The sequence below is a fragment of the Scyliorhinus canicula genome, chromosome 2 (genome assembly GCF_902713615.1).
Source record: "Scyliorhinus canicula chromosome 2, sScyCan1.1, whole genome shotgun sequence".
In the NCBI taxonomy this organism is placed as follows: domain Eukaryota; kingdom Metazoa; phylum Chordata; class Chondrichthyes; order Carcharhiniformes; family Scyliorhinidae; genus Scyliorhinus; species Scyliorhinus canicula.
Window position 1 is genome coordinate 175,894,906 of NC_052147.1, and position 19,614 is coordinate 175,914,519.

The window sequence follows — 19,614 nt, forward strand, 5'->3', positions numbered from 1 at the left end:
TCACCATTCTATCATTGACAGAAGTCAGGATTTCAGTGAATGTGCAATGTAAATGCACATGTACTGTACATGCATTATTAGTAATCCAAGTATTTAAAAGTTTCCAGTGCAAAACAAATACAGTGTGGTTACATTCACTTATTGATCAAATTATTTTCTGGTCACATTTCCCTATATGTGTGTGGAAGAAGCAATAGATGGAACAGACAAAGCTGTATGGTGTGCAAGGGAAACCTCGTGGAATACTTTGGAGTAACTTTTCCATCCGGTGGGAAATTGTAAATGTCATTTTGTTCATTGCCTCTTCACAAAATACGACCAAGATCAGCATTGCAGAGGCCACAGCCCTTAATCGATGTCCCATCAATCTGTGATCCAAAATATTCCAACACTGCACCGCCCTACCATGCTTTGTTTCTTTAAAACATTCAACATAGGTAGTTCCTACATCTGAATTGAAACACAGAAATGAAAACATGGTTGGACAAAATATGACATATACAGAATAAAATTGGAGATGGTTGACATATGAAGCCAATTTTGTATCCTAGCTTAAAAGGTTGTCGGGACTGCCTTGTGAGGATACCTGTGTGCATCATATGAGTGGGGAGATGGGCTCACTATATTGTGGTTTGCTGCATATTGGAAGCCCAGCTCTTGGATATCATTGAAATAACCTGTGTGTTACTGTTCCTTTGTGAAGGGAGCAAAACGGTCCCCAAAAATTGTGCCATTGTCTGGGAATGCTGTCCATCAAAGGCTAATGTTCTGAATTGCGGAGAAATGCTGCATATGAGAACATCAAATGTTCATTCATTTTAGAAACTGAAAAATACTTCAAATAAATTTTCAGCTTTTAGAAAGGCAGTATGGAGGGGAACGGTGGTCAGGGAAGTGACAGATGAGCATGAAAGGTCAGTAGGTGTACCAAAGCACAGTTTATGGGCATATGACAGACTAACAATGTCCTCTGACCCTTGTTTGACAGCTGGTGAAGCAGATATCTTGCTGTGAGCTGAGTTGTTTTCCTGTTTGACAGATGATGGCGCCTGGGCTGAACTGTGTCTAGTGTATTCATAAGACATTCAATAATCTTTATTATTGCCACAAGTACGCTTACATCAACACTGCAATGAAGTTACTATGAAAATCCCCAAGTCGCCATGTTCTGGCGCCTGTTCTGGTACACTTAGGGAGAATTCAGAATTCCAATTCACCTAACAAGCACGTCTTTCGGGACTTGTGGGAGGAAACCGGAGCGCCCAGAGGAAATCCATACAGACACAGGGGGGAAACGTGCAGATTCTGCACAGACAGTAGCCCAAGCTGAGAATTGAACCCAGGTCCCTGGCGCTGTGAAGCAACAGTGCTAACCACTGTGCTGCCGTACCTGGAAGAGCATTATGTTACTTGTTACCACTGTCAGTGGCCTAAAGCATGGAAGAATCTTGCAGCATCCTGCACGTTTTATCATTGAAGTTTGCAAGTGCAAAATGCAATTAGTGAGCATGAGGTGATAATTGAGATGAGGCAGTGCGTAGTGCGTACGTGATCAAGTGATGTTTGATCTAGACCCAAAACTTGTTAGGCAGTTAGCTGCCTTCTATAATGCCTGTGCGGCTGGGAATTCTAAAGCACAGAAAAGTTCTATGCACTGTTATACTTGTAGAATGTGCATCCATTCACATATTTGTCTGATGACCTGTGCACTGGTAGTGATAGGTGATGTGGGGGAGGGTGCTGGAGGTTACTCCCGTGAGGCTACGAGCATGGCATGAGAGCAATCCTGTCTAATGAACTGTTGAAGTTGTTGCTTGTGTCATAATTCCCGTACAACCACACAATAAAATAATAATGAAGGGAAGACAGTGGCACAGTGGCATTGTCGCTGGACTAGTAATCCAGAGACCCAAGGGACCCTGGAGACCTGCCGTTGAATCCAACCATGGCAGATGGTGGAATTTAAACTCAATAAAACATTTGGAATTAAAAGTCTAATGACCATGTAACCATTGTCAATTGATGAAAAAAACTCCAACTGGTTCACTAATGTCCTTTAGGGATGGAAACCTGCTGTCCTTACCTGGTTTGGCCTACATGTGACTCCAGGCCCACAGAAATGTGGTTGACTCATAAATGGCCTAGCAAGATGCTTATTGGTATTCAGTCGCTACAAAGAAAACACAAAGGAATAAAACCAGATGGACCATCCGGCATTAGCCTAGGCACTGAAAATGGAAACCCCAGACCAGCCGACCCTGCAAAGTCCACCTTAATAATATCTGGTGGCTTGTGCTAAAATTGGGAGAGCTTTCTCACAGATTAGTCAAGCAACAGCCTGACCAGCCTGACATAGTATCGCTCACAGAATCATATCTTACAGATAATGTCTCAGATACCACCTTTACTATTCCTGGGTACATCCTATCTCACCATCAGGACAGACACAGCAGAGGTGGCAGCACAGTGTTATATATGGTAGGCAGAAAATTGCTCTTGGGAGTCCTCAGCATTGAATCTGGACCCCAAGAAGTCTCATTGCACCAGGTCAAACATGGGCAAGGAAACCTTCTGCTGATTACAATGTACTGTCGTCCCTCAGCTGGTGAATCAGTACTCCTCAATGGTGAACACCACTTGGAGGAAGCACTGAGAGTGACAAGGGCGCAAAATGTAATCTGGGTGGGGCGCTTCAATGTCCCTCGCTAAGAGTGGCTTCAGTAGTTTATTTATATATTATTTATATATATATATATATATATATTTAAATATATTTATTTATATAGCTCTGTGTCAATTCGGAACCCTGAATCTGCGTTATCCCTTCTTAGTTCCCAAATAATAGAGATTCCAGACTGCGTTTCTTGGTAAAGTTATTTGAAACTTTGTTTGTCAGCTTTAGTGTCTACTGAGAAAGTCAATTTTTCAATCCAAAATTTAGGAAGTTCCAACTAACCCTGCAACAAGCTAGTCAGATTGATTGTCTTTAGAAAATACAGTGGTTGAGTTCTAAAATACAACTCGGTAATTCTTCAAATCAAATACACACTTTTAAAAATGACTGAGTGATTTAAACAAAAGAAAAATGGCTTTAGCAGAAGTAAGCAAGAGAATAGGTTTCAGAGATTAGGTAAGAATGATTCCGGAATAGAAAAAGGGCGTTTTCTCATCCCAACAACTGGACTTTTAAGGAGATTACTAACTTTAAAGTTTTGTCCTCTTTACAGCTGTGATTGCTTTTAACTAATTTATAATTCACTTAATTCGACCAAAGTGTTTGTCTCAAATTTAAGAGACAACGATTTGTGGTAATTTTCCATGATGGTCTGAGTGAAACACATTTCCCACAAGAAATTACCACTATAGGCTGACTAGCCGTTACCATCGAAACAGAACTGGAATGCCAGTCCAGTTCTCCATAACACAAAGGGTCTTTTCTGCTATTTGGCCTTGCACTCGCTAGCAGTCTTCAAACAACTTGCAACATGTGAGAATGGTGTGTTTTATCTGATCAGTTCACAGCTAGTCAGCTTTTTCCTCACTCTCATGGTTAATATATTTTGATTTAGTTAAAGGATTAAAGGATTTTCCAACCAGGATTTCTTCATTAAACCTTCTATATCTTATCTATAGCTAACCACAAAATCTGATTTCTATCACATCAGCACAGACCAAGCTGACCACGTCCTAAAGGTCCTATCTCCTAGACTGGGACTGCAGTAGGTAGTGAGAGAATCACCAAGAGGAAAAAATGTACTTAACCTCATCCTCACCACTCTGCCTGTTGCAGATGCATCCGCCCATGATAGTATCAGTAGGAGTGACCACCCCACAGACCTTGTGGAGACAAAGTCCCATCTTTACATTGAGGTACCCTCCATTGTGTTGTGAGGCACTGCCACTGTGCTAAATGGGATAGACCAAACAGATCTAGCAACTTAAGACTAGGCATCCATGAGGCGCTGTGGGTCACCAGCAGCAGCAGAATTTTACTCAATCCTAATCTGTAATTTCATGGCCTGGCACATCCCTAGTCTATCATTACCACCAAGCCAGATGATCAACTCTTGTTCAATGAAGAATGTAGGAGAGCACGTCAAGAGCAACACCAGGAACACCCAAAAATGAGGTGTCAACCAGGTGAAGCTACAGTACAGGACTACTTGCGTGCCAAATAGCATCAGCAACAAGTAATAGACTGGGCTAAGTGATTCCATAACCAATGGGTCAGGTCTAAGCTCTGCAGTCCTGCCACATTCAGCTGTGAATGGTGGTGGGCAATTAAGCAACTGACAGGAGGAGGGGGCTACATAAATATCCCCATGCCCAAAGATGGAAAACCCAGCATATCTGCACAAAAGACAAGGTTGAAGCATTCACAACAATCTTTAGCCAGAAGTGCCAAGTGGATGATCCATCTTGGCCTTCTCCAGAAGTCTCCAGCATCACAGATATCAGTCTTCAGCCAATTCGATTCACTTCACGTGATAGCAAGAAATGGCTGAAGGCACTGGATGCTGCAAAGGCTATGGGTCCTGACAATTCCCTGGCAATAGTCCTGAGGATTTGTGCTCCAGAACTTGTTCTGCCCCTAGCCAAGCTGTTCCAGTATTCTCCTCCCTCAGCTGGTGAATCAGTACTCCTCAATATTGAACACCACTTGAATGAATGGGAATCAACAAAAAGTCCTGGGAATTATGACAATGGTATTGGAATAATGTGTAGCTCTTTCTAAAGTCCGGCAAGCATCATCTGACAGCAATGGCAATGGAGTTTGTTTAAATGAGCTAAAGATAATTTGTGCAACCTGGACACACAGAGTAGTGCAATTGTGCAGAGCAACAATTGAAATTTGAAAAAAAATATTTTGAACATTGCACACAACGTAAATTTATAAATGGAAAGCATCTGATAAAATACTTCTGCTAGTGCATTAGTTTGCTCTGCCCCAAGCGACTAGCACATATCACCGTATCCAGGAGTGAGAGACCTGGATCAAGGGGGCATATGACCACTGCAGGATCTAACATTGTAACTATGAATGTAACTTTCTGATCCTTTTCTTTCAAACAGATATCAGAGCCGTAGGGCTCAAGAAGGGAATGTTTTTCAATCCAGATCCATATTTAAAGATGTCCATTCAGCCTGGGAAGAAAAGCTCTTTCCCCACTTTTGCTCATCATGGACAAGAGAAGAGGTCAACAATTGTGGCAAACACAACAAACCCTATTTGGCAAGGAGAGGTAAACAATTCTGCTTTATCATTGACACAGAGCAGATAGTTCCTGAAGGAAATGAACAGTGACAAAACCAAGCATTACTGGGACTGTTAAATGGGATTGACGTGATACATTTTTTTTCTATTTGACAGAAATATTCTTTTGTAGCCCTGCTCACCGATGTACTTGAAATTGATGTCAAAGACAAGTTTGCCAAGAGTCGTCCTATCATAAAGCGCTTCCTGGGCAAACTAACCATAACAGTACAGCGTCTGTTGGAGAGACATGCGATAGGGTAATATATTATTGAATTTCACAAAAAACTTCCCTGTTAGGTCTAATGTTGGTTTCATTATCACTTTTTCGATGGTATGTTTGAAAAATGTTTTATGATATGCCTGATAGATAATGTCAGTGCCGCATTGTCACTTGTAAAAGCTAAATTCAATGATTTATTATAGATGTGGGAGTGCTGTTGTACTTCCTGGTCAGCCATCTCGGAAATGAGGAGGAAACATTAGAAAATTTTAAACCATGCAGATTAATTTTGTTTGTTTACTTTTATTTTGACAACAATCTGTTTCTTGGTTTTTTTAATAGGTTGTGTTTCCTTTGGTCTTGTTTCCATCTCTCTTCCTTGTTTTGCCTATGTCTCTGATGACTTGGCTTCCCAGTCTAGAAATAAGCATGATAGATGGGTGACCATGATCTGGAGAGACTGATGTTTTAGGCAATCAGTTATAGAGAAATTATTTAAATAATGGAAAGTGTGTAATGTAAATTCACAAGGTTGTTTCCAGGATCAAGGGGTTAGTAATGAAGAGGGGATTGAGAAGTTAAATCACTTTTTTCACTGGAGCTTCATAATGACTTTTACTGAATTATCAGTCTTTCATTTCCAGATCTTATAGATTTGAACTCCAATTCTCGACCGGTTATGGTGGAATTTGAACTGACATTGGGTTATCAGTTCAGATGTTGAGCTACTCGTTTTGTAACATAACGACTGCACTACCTAACCCCTACCCAATGAGATCAATCTGGTGGGCTGGATTTTCGTGAAGCTGGGGAGACTCCACGGACCTTTGGAAATGTTGATGGCACACTGGCACAGTGGTTAGTACTGCTGCGTCTAGTGCCAGGGACTATGCATCCTGCTTTGGGTGATTACATGTTCTCCTCATGTCTGCATGGGTTCCCTCCAGGTGCTCCGGTTTCCTCCCACAGTCCAAAGATGTGCAGGTTAGGTGGATTGGCCATGATCAATGTGCGGAGTTAGGGCGGGGGCATAAGGCCCAGGTAGAGTGCTCATTTGGAGGGTCGGTGTCGCTTGATGAGCCTACTGGTCTCCTTCTGCAGTGTAGGGATTTTATGAATTCTATGGGATCCGATTCCGGGATTCCTGGCCTCATTCCCGTAGACCACAGTTTTCATCAGCACAGGAGAAGGTGCGGGTTGGTGCAAGTCACACTTCTGACCTAGTCACCTCATGATGATGCTATCTCCTAGTCCGCCACAATTTGCGTGGAGCAGAGCCAACCTTTCAAGGACCCTTAGAAGTGTCGCGAAATCCTTCACCTACCCCCGCATGGGGTCTCATATTTTCCATGGCCCCTGATATCCTTCTCGTCAATCCATGCTCCTCCAACTACTCCCAATGGCCCCTCATATCCTCCAAGCCAACCTGTGGCATTTGAATGCCCATAGGCTTTGTATAGAACCAATAAACCCTTTAATAACAATAGCATGTATGGGAAAGCTTTAAATAAAAGTCATTCATTTATAACTTTCTACTTTGTTAAAAAAAGTGTTTTTACTATAGCCCTAGAGAAGTCAATCCTCCAGACCTTCAAAGTTTCAGTAGCAGAAACTACAAGCATTTAACATCTCTTTATCTTATGCAAATAAGCATTTGTTGGTTGACAGAATAGATACTGGAGAAAACGCTGTCAATCAAGTCTTACAATCCTGGACCAGACCCCAACAGTGACTTGGATACTGGACAGAAACCCCAATATTTTAGTTTAATTTTGTAAGACTGTGCAGAAAGGGTACCTCGTTCCGGGAGTGATTTCACGAAGACATAGAAATATGGGGCGGAATTCTAGTTTATGACCCTCTGGGAGCACAAACCAGCAAGCAATTCAGCCTTCCTTGCCAAGCAAATTTATACATGGCTTGGAATAAGAGGGATTACCAGGGGGGGGGCTTTCTGGAAGTTCAGCTATTGGGCTGCCATTTTGAGCAGGTGGCCCATCAGTAAGATTCTACAGTCGGCCACCTGCCCCCCCTCCACATCGCAAATCCTGTAATAGGGAGAACCCCCCCAGGCACCCCTGTAATGGGGGAACTCCTGCTCCCAGGGATCCTCAGATCAAAGGGAATCCCTCACAGGGACCCCTGTAATAGTGGGACCTCCCAGGGACCCAGTAATAGGGAGATACCACATGGAACCCCTGCAATAGGCTGACCCCCTACAGAAGATCCCCTGACCAAAGGGAGCCCCTCAAAGGAACCCCTGACCAAAAGAACCCCCCTCCCCCACACTCACATAGGCCCCCCCAACCCCCCCCCCCCCCCACCCCCACCCCCAAGAAAAGAGCTGCCTGTCTGGAAGCTAGAGAGCAGTATAGACAGGGGCAGCCTCCTCTCCCCCCCCCCCCCCCCCCCACAGGCCACCACCTGACCCTTCCACGCAGAGTTCCCGCTGTCTGCGAGCAGGTGTGGACAGCGCCAACTGGAGTCAGCGTTTGCACTATGGCCGCTCGGCCCATCCCAGACCGAGAATCGGCAGGCCGACCGCATAGAGCAGCTCGCACCCGGCGCTGCGCCAACCACACTGGCACCAATGGTGCCGATTCTCCGCTCTGCGTGGCCCGGTCGCGGAGCTTCTCCGGCCCGGCCCTGGGCTGAGAGAATCCCGCCCCATATGTCCGACTTTATTGCAATGAAACATTTATGTTTTATTATCTCTCTTCCGCTATCATAGGTTTCATATTTAACCTGAGACAAACTTTCCCTAATATCTCAAACAGGGCATCCTTTGCCTTGACTACCTGTGAATTTCTCATTTCTGCAGTTTCCAAACTTTACAGATTCAAATTGATGCTGAAAAACAGACTTTAGTTTGCGAACTATTTCAAAATCATCCGCCATTACTGCAACAGTTTCCACTGGTCAAATTCTTTCCTTTCCTAACCCCTTTCTTCCTTTGCCGATCTTTCCATTTTGATCTCAAGCTTCTTCCTTTCCATTTCCTTTTGCAAAGACCTCTCTCTTTCCTTTTCTGCTCTCTCTCTCTCTTTTTCCTTTTCTTCTGCCATTGCTAATCTCTCCTTTTCTTTCTCATCTGCCATAGCCACTCTCCTTTCCTTTTTCCTGCATCTCTAATGGCTTCATTTACAATTGAACTCGAGCTAATTATGATTCAGACTGTGTCTCTGGCAAATGTAAATGCCACATCCTATTCTCTCCATGTTCCTCACGCCTTCCGAGAAAGCTAACTGCAGCTTGTCCACCAAACCCAAAGATGTTGTTTTAGTGATAGCCTGAGTGATCTCTTCTACACCCAAGAAGATTTTTGCAACTGAAAGAGCTATTTCCAGTCACAACCTATTTAAACTGTCCCATCCTGAAAGAACACACGCGTTGCACATGCATTCACTGTCTTTCAGTTCAATAATCCCAAACCAAACAAAGAATTAAACTTTTAAATCCTGAACGAGCCCCAATTTTATTACAATCCTGGACCAGACCCCAACAGTCAGTAGGATAGAGGGCAGAAACCCCAATATTTTATTTTTATTTTGTACGACCGTGAGAAATGGATAGCTCACTCCAGCAGTGATTTGACGCAAAATAGGGATATGGTAAATTAAACCAAACTTTATTACTAAAGTATTAAAATATCTTTAACATCACACAAGAAAATAGCTCACGGTTACCACTTAAACAATGCTGATCAATACAGTGACACAATAATGCTTAACTTCTATCTTTACTTCCACTCAAACAACAGAACTTTCTCAGGTCACAATCCACTTTTAAATATAGTTTGCAGACTCGGGAATACCTGCTGTAAAGAGATGTCTTTTGAGTCAGTTTGAAAAGATAGACCTCTACCCTGTCAGAACAATGCAGAATCTCTGGTAGTATTTCTCTAGAAACTGTTTTTCAGTCCACCCATAGACTAACTCTGAACCTTAGCACCTGCTGCTTCAATCCTTGGCTCCTCCCATTAACTTCATCATCTTTCTAAACTGAACACTTTGGGCGGGATTCTCCCAACGGGTGGCTAAGTGCCGACGCCGGAGTATAAACGGGTGTGTTTTACTCCGCGTCAGTGCCTGTTCCGAGACCCCATTCTGCAGCCCACAGGGGGCTAGGACGGCGCTGGGGCAGCCTCCGCCGACCCAGCTTCCGATCCCGGCCTGAACCTGGTGCCGTGGGGTCCGCGCATGTGCAGTTGGGCCAACGCCAACTAGCGCATGTGCAATGGCCTTCTTCCCCGTGGCGGCCCCAATGCCAAATGGCGCAAGGATCCAGGAGCCAATGCGGAGGAAAGGAGGTCGGGGGTCAGAGAGGCCGGCCTGCCGATCGGTGGGCCCCGATCACGAGCCAGGCCACTACGGAGCCCCCTCCCCTTGGTTCGGATCCCCCCTCCCCCCTCAAAGGCCGCGCCCGGACCCTTCAACGCCGAAGTCCCGCCGACTCAGAGGATGTTAGAACGGCGCCGGCGGGACTCGGCTTTTTGTTGCCGGCCGCTCGGCCCGTCCGGCCTGAAGAATCGGTCCGGGCCGGAGAGTCGGTGCATACCCTGACTGGCGCGGTGCCGACCAGGCCGGCGCCAAATTCCGCCCCGGTGTCAGGGCGCCACGCCGATGCTCCGACCCGGCGGGGGGGGGGGTTGGAGAATTCCGTTCAATGTCGCTGATTACCTTTCTCCGCAGGGAGCCATCTTAATCTAAATTAAATTCCATTAGCCCAAATGTTTACGATGCTTTAACTGCACTTCTGGCTCCAAAAAGCCTTGCAGTCTTGCAAACCAGGATTTATAAAAACACTACTGCAGCAGTCATGCACACACACTAACCCAGGCTTTTAACCCTTACTGCACCAAATATGTACAATACAATATATCTGAAATTCCTACATTCTTTGCACTATTAATGTTTCCCTTGGGCACATCTGTTTCAATAGATTAATGGATGCTTGGGCTCTCAGCCAAGAATGCGTAACAAAGCATTGATGAGAGCTCAGACATTAGACCTTTGAAACAGCTGAACCCGAGCACCGAGGTGGACCATTTAACCAACCCGCCTCTGCACCCGACAGCCCCTGTGGTTGTCTCCAAACACTTTTTGGGGTCGGCAGGCTCAACCCCAGTGACCACCTGTCCGCACCTGATTGAAAATCCTACTTTGGCAGGCACCTTCTGCTGAGGTGGGGGTACTGAGCCGAGAAATTCTCCATCTCCAAATGCCTGGCACTAGGATGAAAATCCAGCACTTTGTTTCCTTTCCCAACCTTCTCAACACCTACCTTTGTGCTCTTCCATTGGCCCAGATCTCCCAATTGCTGGCTGCAGTTGAAAGTGATCACTTGCCTTTTTTGCCGCTGAATCGCCCTGTCCTGGCTGCAGGAGTGGGCTATAGTCACAGGGATCTCAGAGGAGAACCAGCAAGGAGAAGATAAGGCCACATCCTATTTTGATGTCACCATTATGGGGAGACAGTGACATTGTGGTATTGTCACTGAGCTAGTTGTCCTGTGGTGTAGTGGTATTGTCACTAATGATCCACAGACACAGTGTAATGCTGTGGGGACCTGGGTTCAAAATTGAATTCAATAATTTAGGAATTAAAAGTCTAATGATGACCATGAAACGATTGTCAACTGTCATTAAAACCCATCTGGTTCATTAATGGAAGGAAATCTATCTTTACCTAGTGTGGGCGACATGTGACTCCAGACACACAGCGATGTCGTTGACTCTTAAATACTCTCTGAAATGGCCACTCAGTTGTGTCAAACCACTGAAAGGTCTCAAAGGAGTGAAACCGGACGGAGCACCCGGCATCGACCTCGGCACCGCAGACTCAGCCCTGTCGATCCTGCAAAGTCCTCTGGGGGCTTGTAACGAAATTGGGAGAATTGATTATAGACTAGTCAATAAACAGTCTGATATAGTCATTTTCATGGAATCATACCTTACAGACAATGTCTCAGACACCACCATCATTATCCTTGTGTATGTCCTGTTCCACCGGCAGGAGGACCAAGCAGAGGTGGTGGCTCGGAGGTATATCAAAAGGGAGTTGTCCTGGAAGTCCTCAATGTCGACTCTGACCTCCATGAAGCCTCATGGCACCAGATCAAGCATGGGCAAGGGAACCTCCTGCTGATTTCCATACATAGCTGATGAATCGGTACTCCTCCATGTTGAACTTCACTTGGAGGAAGCACCGAGGCTGACAGGGGTGCAGAATGTACTCTGGGTGGGGACTACAATGTCCATCACCAAGAGTGGTTTGGTAGCACCACTACTGACCGAGCTGTCCATCACCAAGAGTGGCTTGGTAGCACCACCACTGACCAAGCTGTCCATCACCAAGAGTGGTTTGGTAGCACCACTACTGACAGAGCTGTCCATCACCAAGAGTGGCTTGGTAGCACCACTACTGACAGACCAACTAGACTGGGACTGCGGCAGGTGGAGAGGGAACCGACAAGAGGGGAAAGCATACTTGACCTCTTCTTCACCAACTTGAATGGTGGTGGACAATTAAATGACTCACTGGAGGAGGACGCTCCATAAATATCCACATCCTCAATGATGGAGGAGCACAACACCGCAATGCGAAAGTTAAGATTGAAGCATTTGATACAATCTTTAGCTAGAAGTGCCAAGTGGATTATCCATCTCGACCTTCTCTGGAGACCCCCAGCATCACAGATGTCAGTCTTCAGCCAATTCGATTCATTCCACATGATGTCAAGAAATGGCGAAAGGCACTGGATACTGCAAAGGCTATGCGCCCCTCACCATTTTAGTACTGAAGGCTTATGCTCCAGAACTTGCCATGCAGCTAGCCTTGCTATACCAGTACAGCTAGAACACTGGCTTCTACCTGGCAATGTGGAAAATTGCCCAGGTAAGTCCTGTACACAAGAAACAGGACAAATTCAGTCAGCAAATTACTCTTCCATCAGTCTACTCTTGATCATCAGTAAAGCGAAGGAAGGAGTCATCAATATTGCTATCAAGTGGCATTCACTTAGCAATAACCTGCTCACTAACATTCAATTTGGGTTCCACCAGAGCCATTCAGCTCCTATCCTTATTACAGCCTTGGTTCAAAAATGGACAAAAGACTGAACTCCAGAGGTGAGGTGAGAGTGACTACCATTGACATCAAGGCAGCATTTCACCAAGTGTGGCACCAGGGAGCCCGAACAAAATTGGAGCTAATTGGGAAATGAGGAGAAAACTCTCCACTGGTTGAAATCATACTGAGCACAAAGGAATATGGCTGTGGTTATTAGAGGTCAATCATCTCAGCTCCAGGGTATCACTGCAGGAGTTCCACTGGCTACTGTCCAAGGCCCAACCATCTTCAGCTGCTTCATCAATGACCTTCCTTTCATCATTGACGAGTGCACAATGTTCAGGTTCCTTTGCGATTTCTCAGATAGTGAAGCAGTCCATGTCCAAATGTAGGAAGACCTGGACAATTTCCAGCTTGGGCTCGGAGGTGAAAAGTAATATTTGCACCCCACAAGTGCCAGGCAATGACCATTTCCAACAAAATATAATCCAATTACCGCTCCTTAACACTCAATGGGCTGGATTCTCTATTTTTGGCACTATGTCCCAGGGGCTGGTTTAGCTCACTCAGCTAAATCGCTGGCTTTTAAAGCAGACCAAGCGGGCCAGCAGCACGGTTCGATTCCCGTACCAGCCTTCCCGGACAGGCGCCGGAATGTGGCGACTAGGGGCTTTTCACAGTAACTTCATTGAAGCCTACTCGTGACAATAAGCGATTTTCATTTCATTTTCATGTCCCCACGCCGTCGTAAAAACAGTGGCCTTTCACGCCAGAAAAACTGGTGTGAAAAGGCCCCATATTCATAGCCCTGCAGGGGGCGAGCAGGGACTGGTCATGAATCTAGCAGTTTTAGCTGTAGATACAAGTCCCCGCACCTCCGGAGCAGAGGCCGCGTATGCGCCCGGCGGCGGCCTCCAGTGGTTGTGTCGTGCTCCATGGCGGACTCAGACCCCGGAGCTGGACCTCCCAAATAGAGCTGCAGATCGGCCATGTGCCTGACATCGACCGCTCGCCCAAAAATTGCCGGTCCCTGTATGAGGCCACCCCTGCCCTCCGATCGGCCCGCCCCTGACCATGGCGGTTGCGGACTGAGTCCGCAGTCACTACATGTGTGTGCCGAACGGCTGGGACCATGTTAGACCCATGCTGTCGGGACTTTGGCCGGTCGGGGACGGAGAATAGCGGGGCGGGCCTCCAGCAATGGCCAGAGGTAGGGGATACTTGGAGAGTACGCCTCTTTTCGGGGCCCAGAGAATCAGGGGAACCGGTGCCGATCCCGATTCCGTGCACGGAAATGGATTCTCCGCCCCAGCAACGGACGTGATTTTGGCGTTGGGGTGCGGAGAATCCAGCCCAATGGCATTAGATTGACTGAATTCTCCACAATTTACATTCTGGAGGGGTTACTATTGACCAGAAACCTAACTAGACAATCCTGATAAATATTGTGGCTACAAGAGAAAGTTGGGGTGTATGAATCCTGCAGTGAGTAACTCGTGTCCTGACTCCCTAAAGCCGGTCCACTATCTACAAGACACAAGTCAGGAGTGTGATGGAATATTCTCCACTTGCCTGAAGAGTGCAGCTCCAACATAACTGAAGAAACTTGACATCATGTAGGACAAAGCAACCTGTTTGATTGGCACCCCATCCACAATTATTCACTCCCTCTACCATGCCGACGAACAGTAGTAGCAGTGTGTACCATCTGCAAGATGCACTGCAGGAATTCAGACCATCTCTCAAACCCACAACCACTGCCATCTATGAGAACAAGGGCAGCAGGTATCTGGCAACTCCATCACCTGCCGGTTCTCCTCCAAGCCTCTATCCATCGTGATTTGGAAATATATCGCCGTTCTTTCACTGTCACTGGGTCAAAATCCTAGAAATCCCTCCCTAATAGCACTGTAGGTGTACTTACACCTTGGGGATGGCAGTGGCTCAAGAAGGCAGCTCACAATCAAGTTCTCAAGGGCAACTAGGGATACAAAGAACAAAGAAAATTACAGCACAGGAACAGGCCCTTCGGCCTTCAAGCCTGCGCGGATCCAGATCCTTTATCTAAACCTGTCTCCTATTTTCCAAGGTCTACTTCTCTCTGTTCCCCGCCGGTTCATATATCTGTCTAAATGCATCTTAAATGATGCTATCGTGCCCGCCTTTACCACCTCCGCTGTTAAAGCGTTCCAGGCACCCACCACCCTCTGCGTAAAAAACTTTCCACGCACATCTCCCTTAAACTTTCCCCCTCTCACCTTGAAATCGTGACCCCTTGTAACTGACAACCCCACTCTTGGAAAAAGCTTGTTGCTATCAACCCTGTCCATACCTCTCATAATTTTGTAGACCTCAATCAGGTCCCCCCTCAACCTCCGTCTTTCCAATGAAAACAATCCTAATCTACTCAACCTTTCTTCATAGCTAGCACCCTCCATACCAGGCAACATCCTGGTGAACCTCCTCTGCACCCTCTCCAAAGCATCCACATCCTTCTGGTAATGTGGCGACCAGAACTGCACGCAGTATTCCAAATGTGGCCGAACCAAAGTCCTATACAACTGTAACATGACCTGTCAACTCTTGTACTCAATACCCCTTCCGATGAAGGCAAGCATGCTGTATGCCTTCTTGACCACTCTATCCACCTGCGTTGCCACCTTCAGGGTACAATGGACCTGAACTCCCAGATCTCTCTGTACATCGATTTTCCCCAAGACCCTTCCATTGACCATGTAGTCCGCTCTTGAATTTGATCTTCCAAAATGCATCACCTCGCATTTGTCTGGATTGAACTCCATCTGCCATTTCTCTGCCCGACTCTCCAATCTATCTATATTTTGTTGTATTCTCTGACAGTCCTCCTCGCTATCTGCAACTCCACCAATCTTAGTATCATCTGCAAACTTGGTAATCAGACCACCTATACCTTCCTCCAGGTCATTTATGTAGATCACAAATAACAGTGGTCCGAGCACGAATCCCTGTGGAACACCACTAGTCACCCTTCTCCATTTTGAGACAGTCCCTTCCCCCACTACTCTCTGTCTCCTGTTGCCCAGCTAGTTCTTTATCCATCTAGCTAGTACACCCTGAACCCCATACAACTTCACTTTTTCCATCAACCTGCCATGGGAAACCTTATCAAACGCCTTACTAAAGTCCATGTATATGACATCTACAGCCCTTCCCTCATCAATTAACTTTGTCACTTCCTCAAAGAATTCTATTAGGTTTGTAAGACATGACCTTCCCTGCACAAAACCATGCTGCCTATCACTGATAAGTCTATTTTCTTCCAGATGTGAATAGATCCTATCCCTCAGTATCTTCTCCAACAGTTTGCCTACCACTGACGTCAAGCTCACGGGTCTATAATTCCCTGGATTATCCCTGCTACCCTTCTTAAACAAAGGGACATTAGCAATTCTCCAGTCCTCCGGGACCTCACCCGTTCTCAAGGATGCTGCAAAGATATCTGTTAAAGCCCCAGCTATTTCGACCCTCGCTTCCCTCAGTAACCTGGGATAGATCCCATCAGGTGGCAATAAATGCTGGCCTAGCCAGGGAAGCCCTCAAATTAAGGGGGAAAAAAACCCTTTAAGGTCCACCATTTCTGCAGTGTTATTGTGAGTTTTCTTTAAGGTTCTTAAGGGTTCTTTTAAAAATTTCTATTCTTTCCAAAACTTTTGATTGCTGCTATGAGTTTGTGATAAGTAACAGGTTCTAATTTTCATAAATTTTGAATTTGGACAGTGATAAATAGGCTATCGTGTATATTGCAGAGCTATTTAATAAGGAATTCATATTTGGATAGCCGTTTATTGAATTGCACTCGGTTTTTTATACCGAGATAAATGGGATCAGATATTTATGTCACATTTTAAAATAGGACTTGTGAGGTCAAAATATATATTTTTTATAATAGTCTTTATTGTCACAAGTAGGCTTACATTTACACTGCAATGTAGTTAACTGTGAAAAGCCCCTAGTCGCCACATTCCGGCACCTGTTCAGGTACACAGAGGGAGATTTCAGAATGTCCAAATTACCAACAGCACATCTTTCAGGACTTGTGGGAGGAAACCGGAGCAGCCGGAGGAAACCCACGCAGACACAGTGAGAACATGCAGACTCCACACAGACAGTGATCCAAGCCGGGAATCGAACCTAGGACCCTGGAGCTGTGAAGCAACAGATGTGGATGTTGGGAGTTGGGATTGAGCGAAGGGGGTTGAAAGATTAGGGTGTGTTTGGGTGAGGAGGTGGGCAGCGGGGTAGGGGATGGATGGGTGGTAGTGAGCTGTTAGGTATGGGGGGTTAGGTGGAGGCAGAATCACACTGTCCGAGCAAGTCCGAGAATGTCTCTAACATTGACCTTATCCTCAGACACACAGGGCGCGATTCTCCGCACCCGCGGAAAATCGCGAAGTCGGCCGTGAAAACAGGGCCCAGTTCCCGAGGTATTCACGCCCGGGAAATGGGCTAGGAACGGGGCCGCGGCAATTACGTACCAGATGATGTCGGAATGCTGCGATGTCACGAACACGCCCACGTGACGCCGCCCGACGTCGTAAAAAGGCGCGGGCGAGCACAGGAACGGGACGGGAAACATGTCGGAGCCACGGAGGGCAGCACCGAGGTTTGCTGAGGCCGACATAGAAACGCTCCTCGATCAGGTGGAGCAGAGGAGGGGCATCATCTGCCCGAGAAGAGGGCATCGCCACCCTGCAAGCATGGTGCGCCAGGCCTGGCGAGAGGTGGCTGCTGCCGTGAGTGCTGTGGGGCAGACCCCTCGCTCTGGGGAGCAGTGCCGCAAAAAGCTGCACGACCTCACCAGGGCTGCCAGGGTAAGTGCCAAGAGAGTGCCCCCGGGTCACAACCATCCCTCCCCCCCCCCCTTTACTTAATCACCCACCTCCCCCCCTGGCACGGGGGGTGGAGGGGGATTGGGGCAGAGTGAGTGGAGGGTGGTTCACTAAGTAGTCACAGACCCAGCGCTCTGACCCCCTGGAGAGATGCAATGGTCTTGTTACAACTTGACCCCCAAACTGTGCCAGTAGCTGAACGGACTGCTGATACCTGCCGTATTGTAATGATCTACCTATGCCCCCTCCCCCAACAGGATAAGACAGCTCACAACACCCGTGAGCTGAACAAGACGGGAGGGGGTTCGCCCATTCTACACCCCCTCACCACGTTCGAGCAGAGGGCACGGGACCTTGTTGGGGGATCTGCCACCCGGGAGGTCGCGCAATGCGAGGTTGGCGGAGCTGCACCAAGTGAGACAACCCTGCATGACAAACACACCCCCCCTCCCCCATCCTCTGTCCCTTCACACTCTGCCCACTGGGATCCCCCGAATCCTCTGTCCCTTCACACCCTGCCCACTGGACACCCCACCCCGCCCCCATCCTCTGTCCCTTCACACCCTGCCCACTGGACACCCCCCCCCCCCCCCCCCCCCCCCAACCTCTGTCCCTTCACACTCTGCCCACTTGGACACCTCCCCCATCCTCTGTCCCTTCACACGCTGCCCACTGGGACACCTCCCCCATCCTCTGTCCCTTCACACTCTGCCCACTGGGACCGTCCAGCGCCCGCCGAGTGTCTCTAAATAACCCGTTTCATTCTCTTCCCTAGGACGTGATGCCGTACGACCAGGGCCGTCTGCCTCCAGGCGGACACAGGCATCTGCCCCCACCGCACCCAGGGCCGCACGACAGAGGGTGCCCGATCAGCGGGGAGTCCCATCCTCCCCAACTGAATCTGTGGAGCAGGACGCCCAGAGGGCCGCGAGAGAGGGAGAGAGAGAAATGGCCCGCGAATGTCCTGCGGCCTCTCAGTGGGCTGATGAAATAGAGGAGGCATGCACCCAAGACGACTTCGAGCTTGCGGCACAGCTATCTCCCACACCATCCACCATCCCAGAGACACACACCCCGGTTGGGCTATTTAGTGATGAGGCTCCTGGGTCACAGTCTGGGTCGCACATCATAGCTGAGCAGGTACAGCAGGTGGAGGTCGGAGCAGCCGAGGGCTCGGGCTGGTGGAGGGCAGGCCAGGCCCAGCATCCAGCTGGCTCCCAGACGTTTTCCGAGTTCCTGGAGTTTCTCAACCCACCCGCACAGCCGATGCATCAAGAAACCCAGGGAAACAATGACGGGACGAGGGCTGTCTTCCAGACTCTGCAGACGCTGTTAGAGGAGTCGAACCGCGTCCACGAGCAGGGAGTGGTGCCGCTCATGGCACCAACCCAGGCCGACACCGCACGGGTGGCATCCGCGGTGGAGGAATTGGGTCAGGTTATGCAAGGCGTTGGGCTTAATGTGCACGCGTCATCCTCGGCCCTGGACATGGTTGTCCTCTCACAGGCAGCAATGCGCTAGAGCCAACATGACATTGCCGGCGCGCTGCGGGCCTTGGCCAAGTCTCAGTAGGTCATGGCCCAATCGCAGCACGCCAAGGCACAGTCACAGCAGTCGATGGCACAGTCCCAGCAGTCAGTCGCGGAGAGCATCAACCGCCTGACACAAGTGCTGGATGGCGTCGTGCACTCACAGGTTGGGATCACACAGTCCCTGGCGGGAATGACTAACTCCCTGGACTCCGTCTCTGCAAACCTTTGGATCCTGGTGGAGACCGTTGCAGGCCTCCAGGACTGGCAGTGCCAGGTGTCAGTGGCGCAACGGAGCACCTCCCCGCTCGCACCTCTGTCCCACAGTGAGGCCCGGGGGCCACTGGGCTCCCCGAGGGAGGAGGAGGTTTCGTGGCCCGTCCCATTAACTCAATCACGGGACGTCCCAGAATGCTCGGCCTCCCCCCCGTCCCATCCCATAAGACCATAAGACATAGGAGTGGAAGTAAGGCCATTCGGCCCATCGAGTCCACTCCACCATTCAATCATGGTTGATTTCAACTCCATTTACCCGCTCTCTCCCCATAGCCCTTAATTCCTCGAGAAATCAAGAATTTATCAATTTCTGTCTTAAAGACACTCAATGTCCCGGCCTCCACCGCCCTCTGTGGCAATGAATTCCACAGACCTACCACTCTCTGGCTGAAGA

At 47.9% G+C, this 19,614-nt stretch overlaps 1 protein-coding gene across 4 annotated transcripts in view; it reads left to right on the forward strand.

Annotated features, from left to right (window-relative positions):
- Positions 1-19,614, forward strand: part of LOC119961788 (E3 ubiquitin-protein ligase HECW2-like) — a 514,237-nt gene that overhangs the window by 289,572 nt on the left and 205,051 nt on the right. For all 4 annotated transcript variants that reach the window (XM_038789112.1, XM_038789113.1, XM_038789110.1 and 1 more), the window contains exons 6-7: positions 5,074-5,243; positions 5,372-5,514. In XM_038789112.1, the coding sequence (XP_038645040.1) occupies positions 5,074-5,243; positions 5,372-5,514 (313 nt within the window). The remainder of the gene's footprint in view (positions 1-5,073; positions 5,244-5,371; positions 5,515-19,614) is intronic.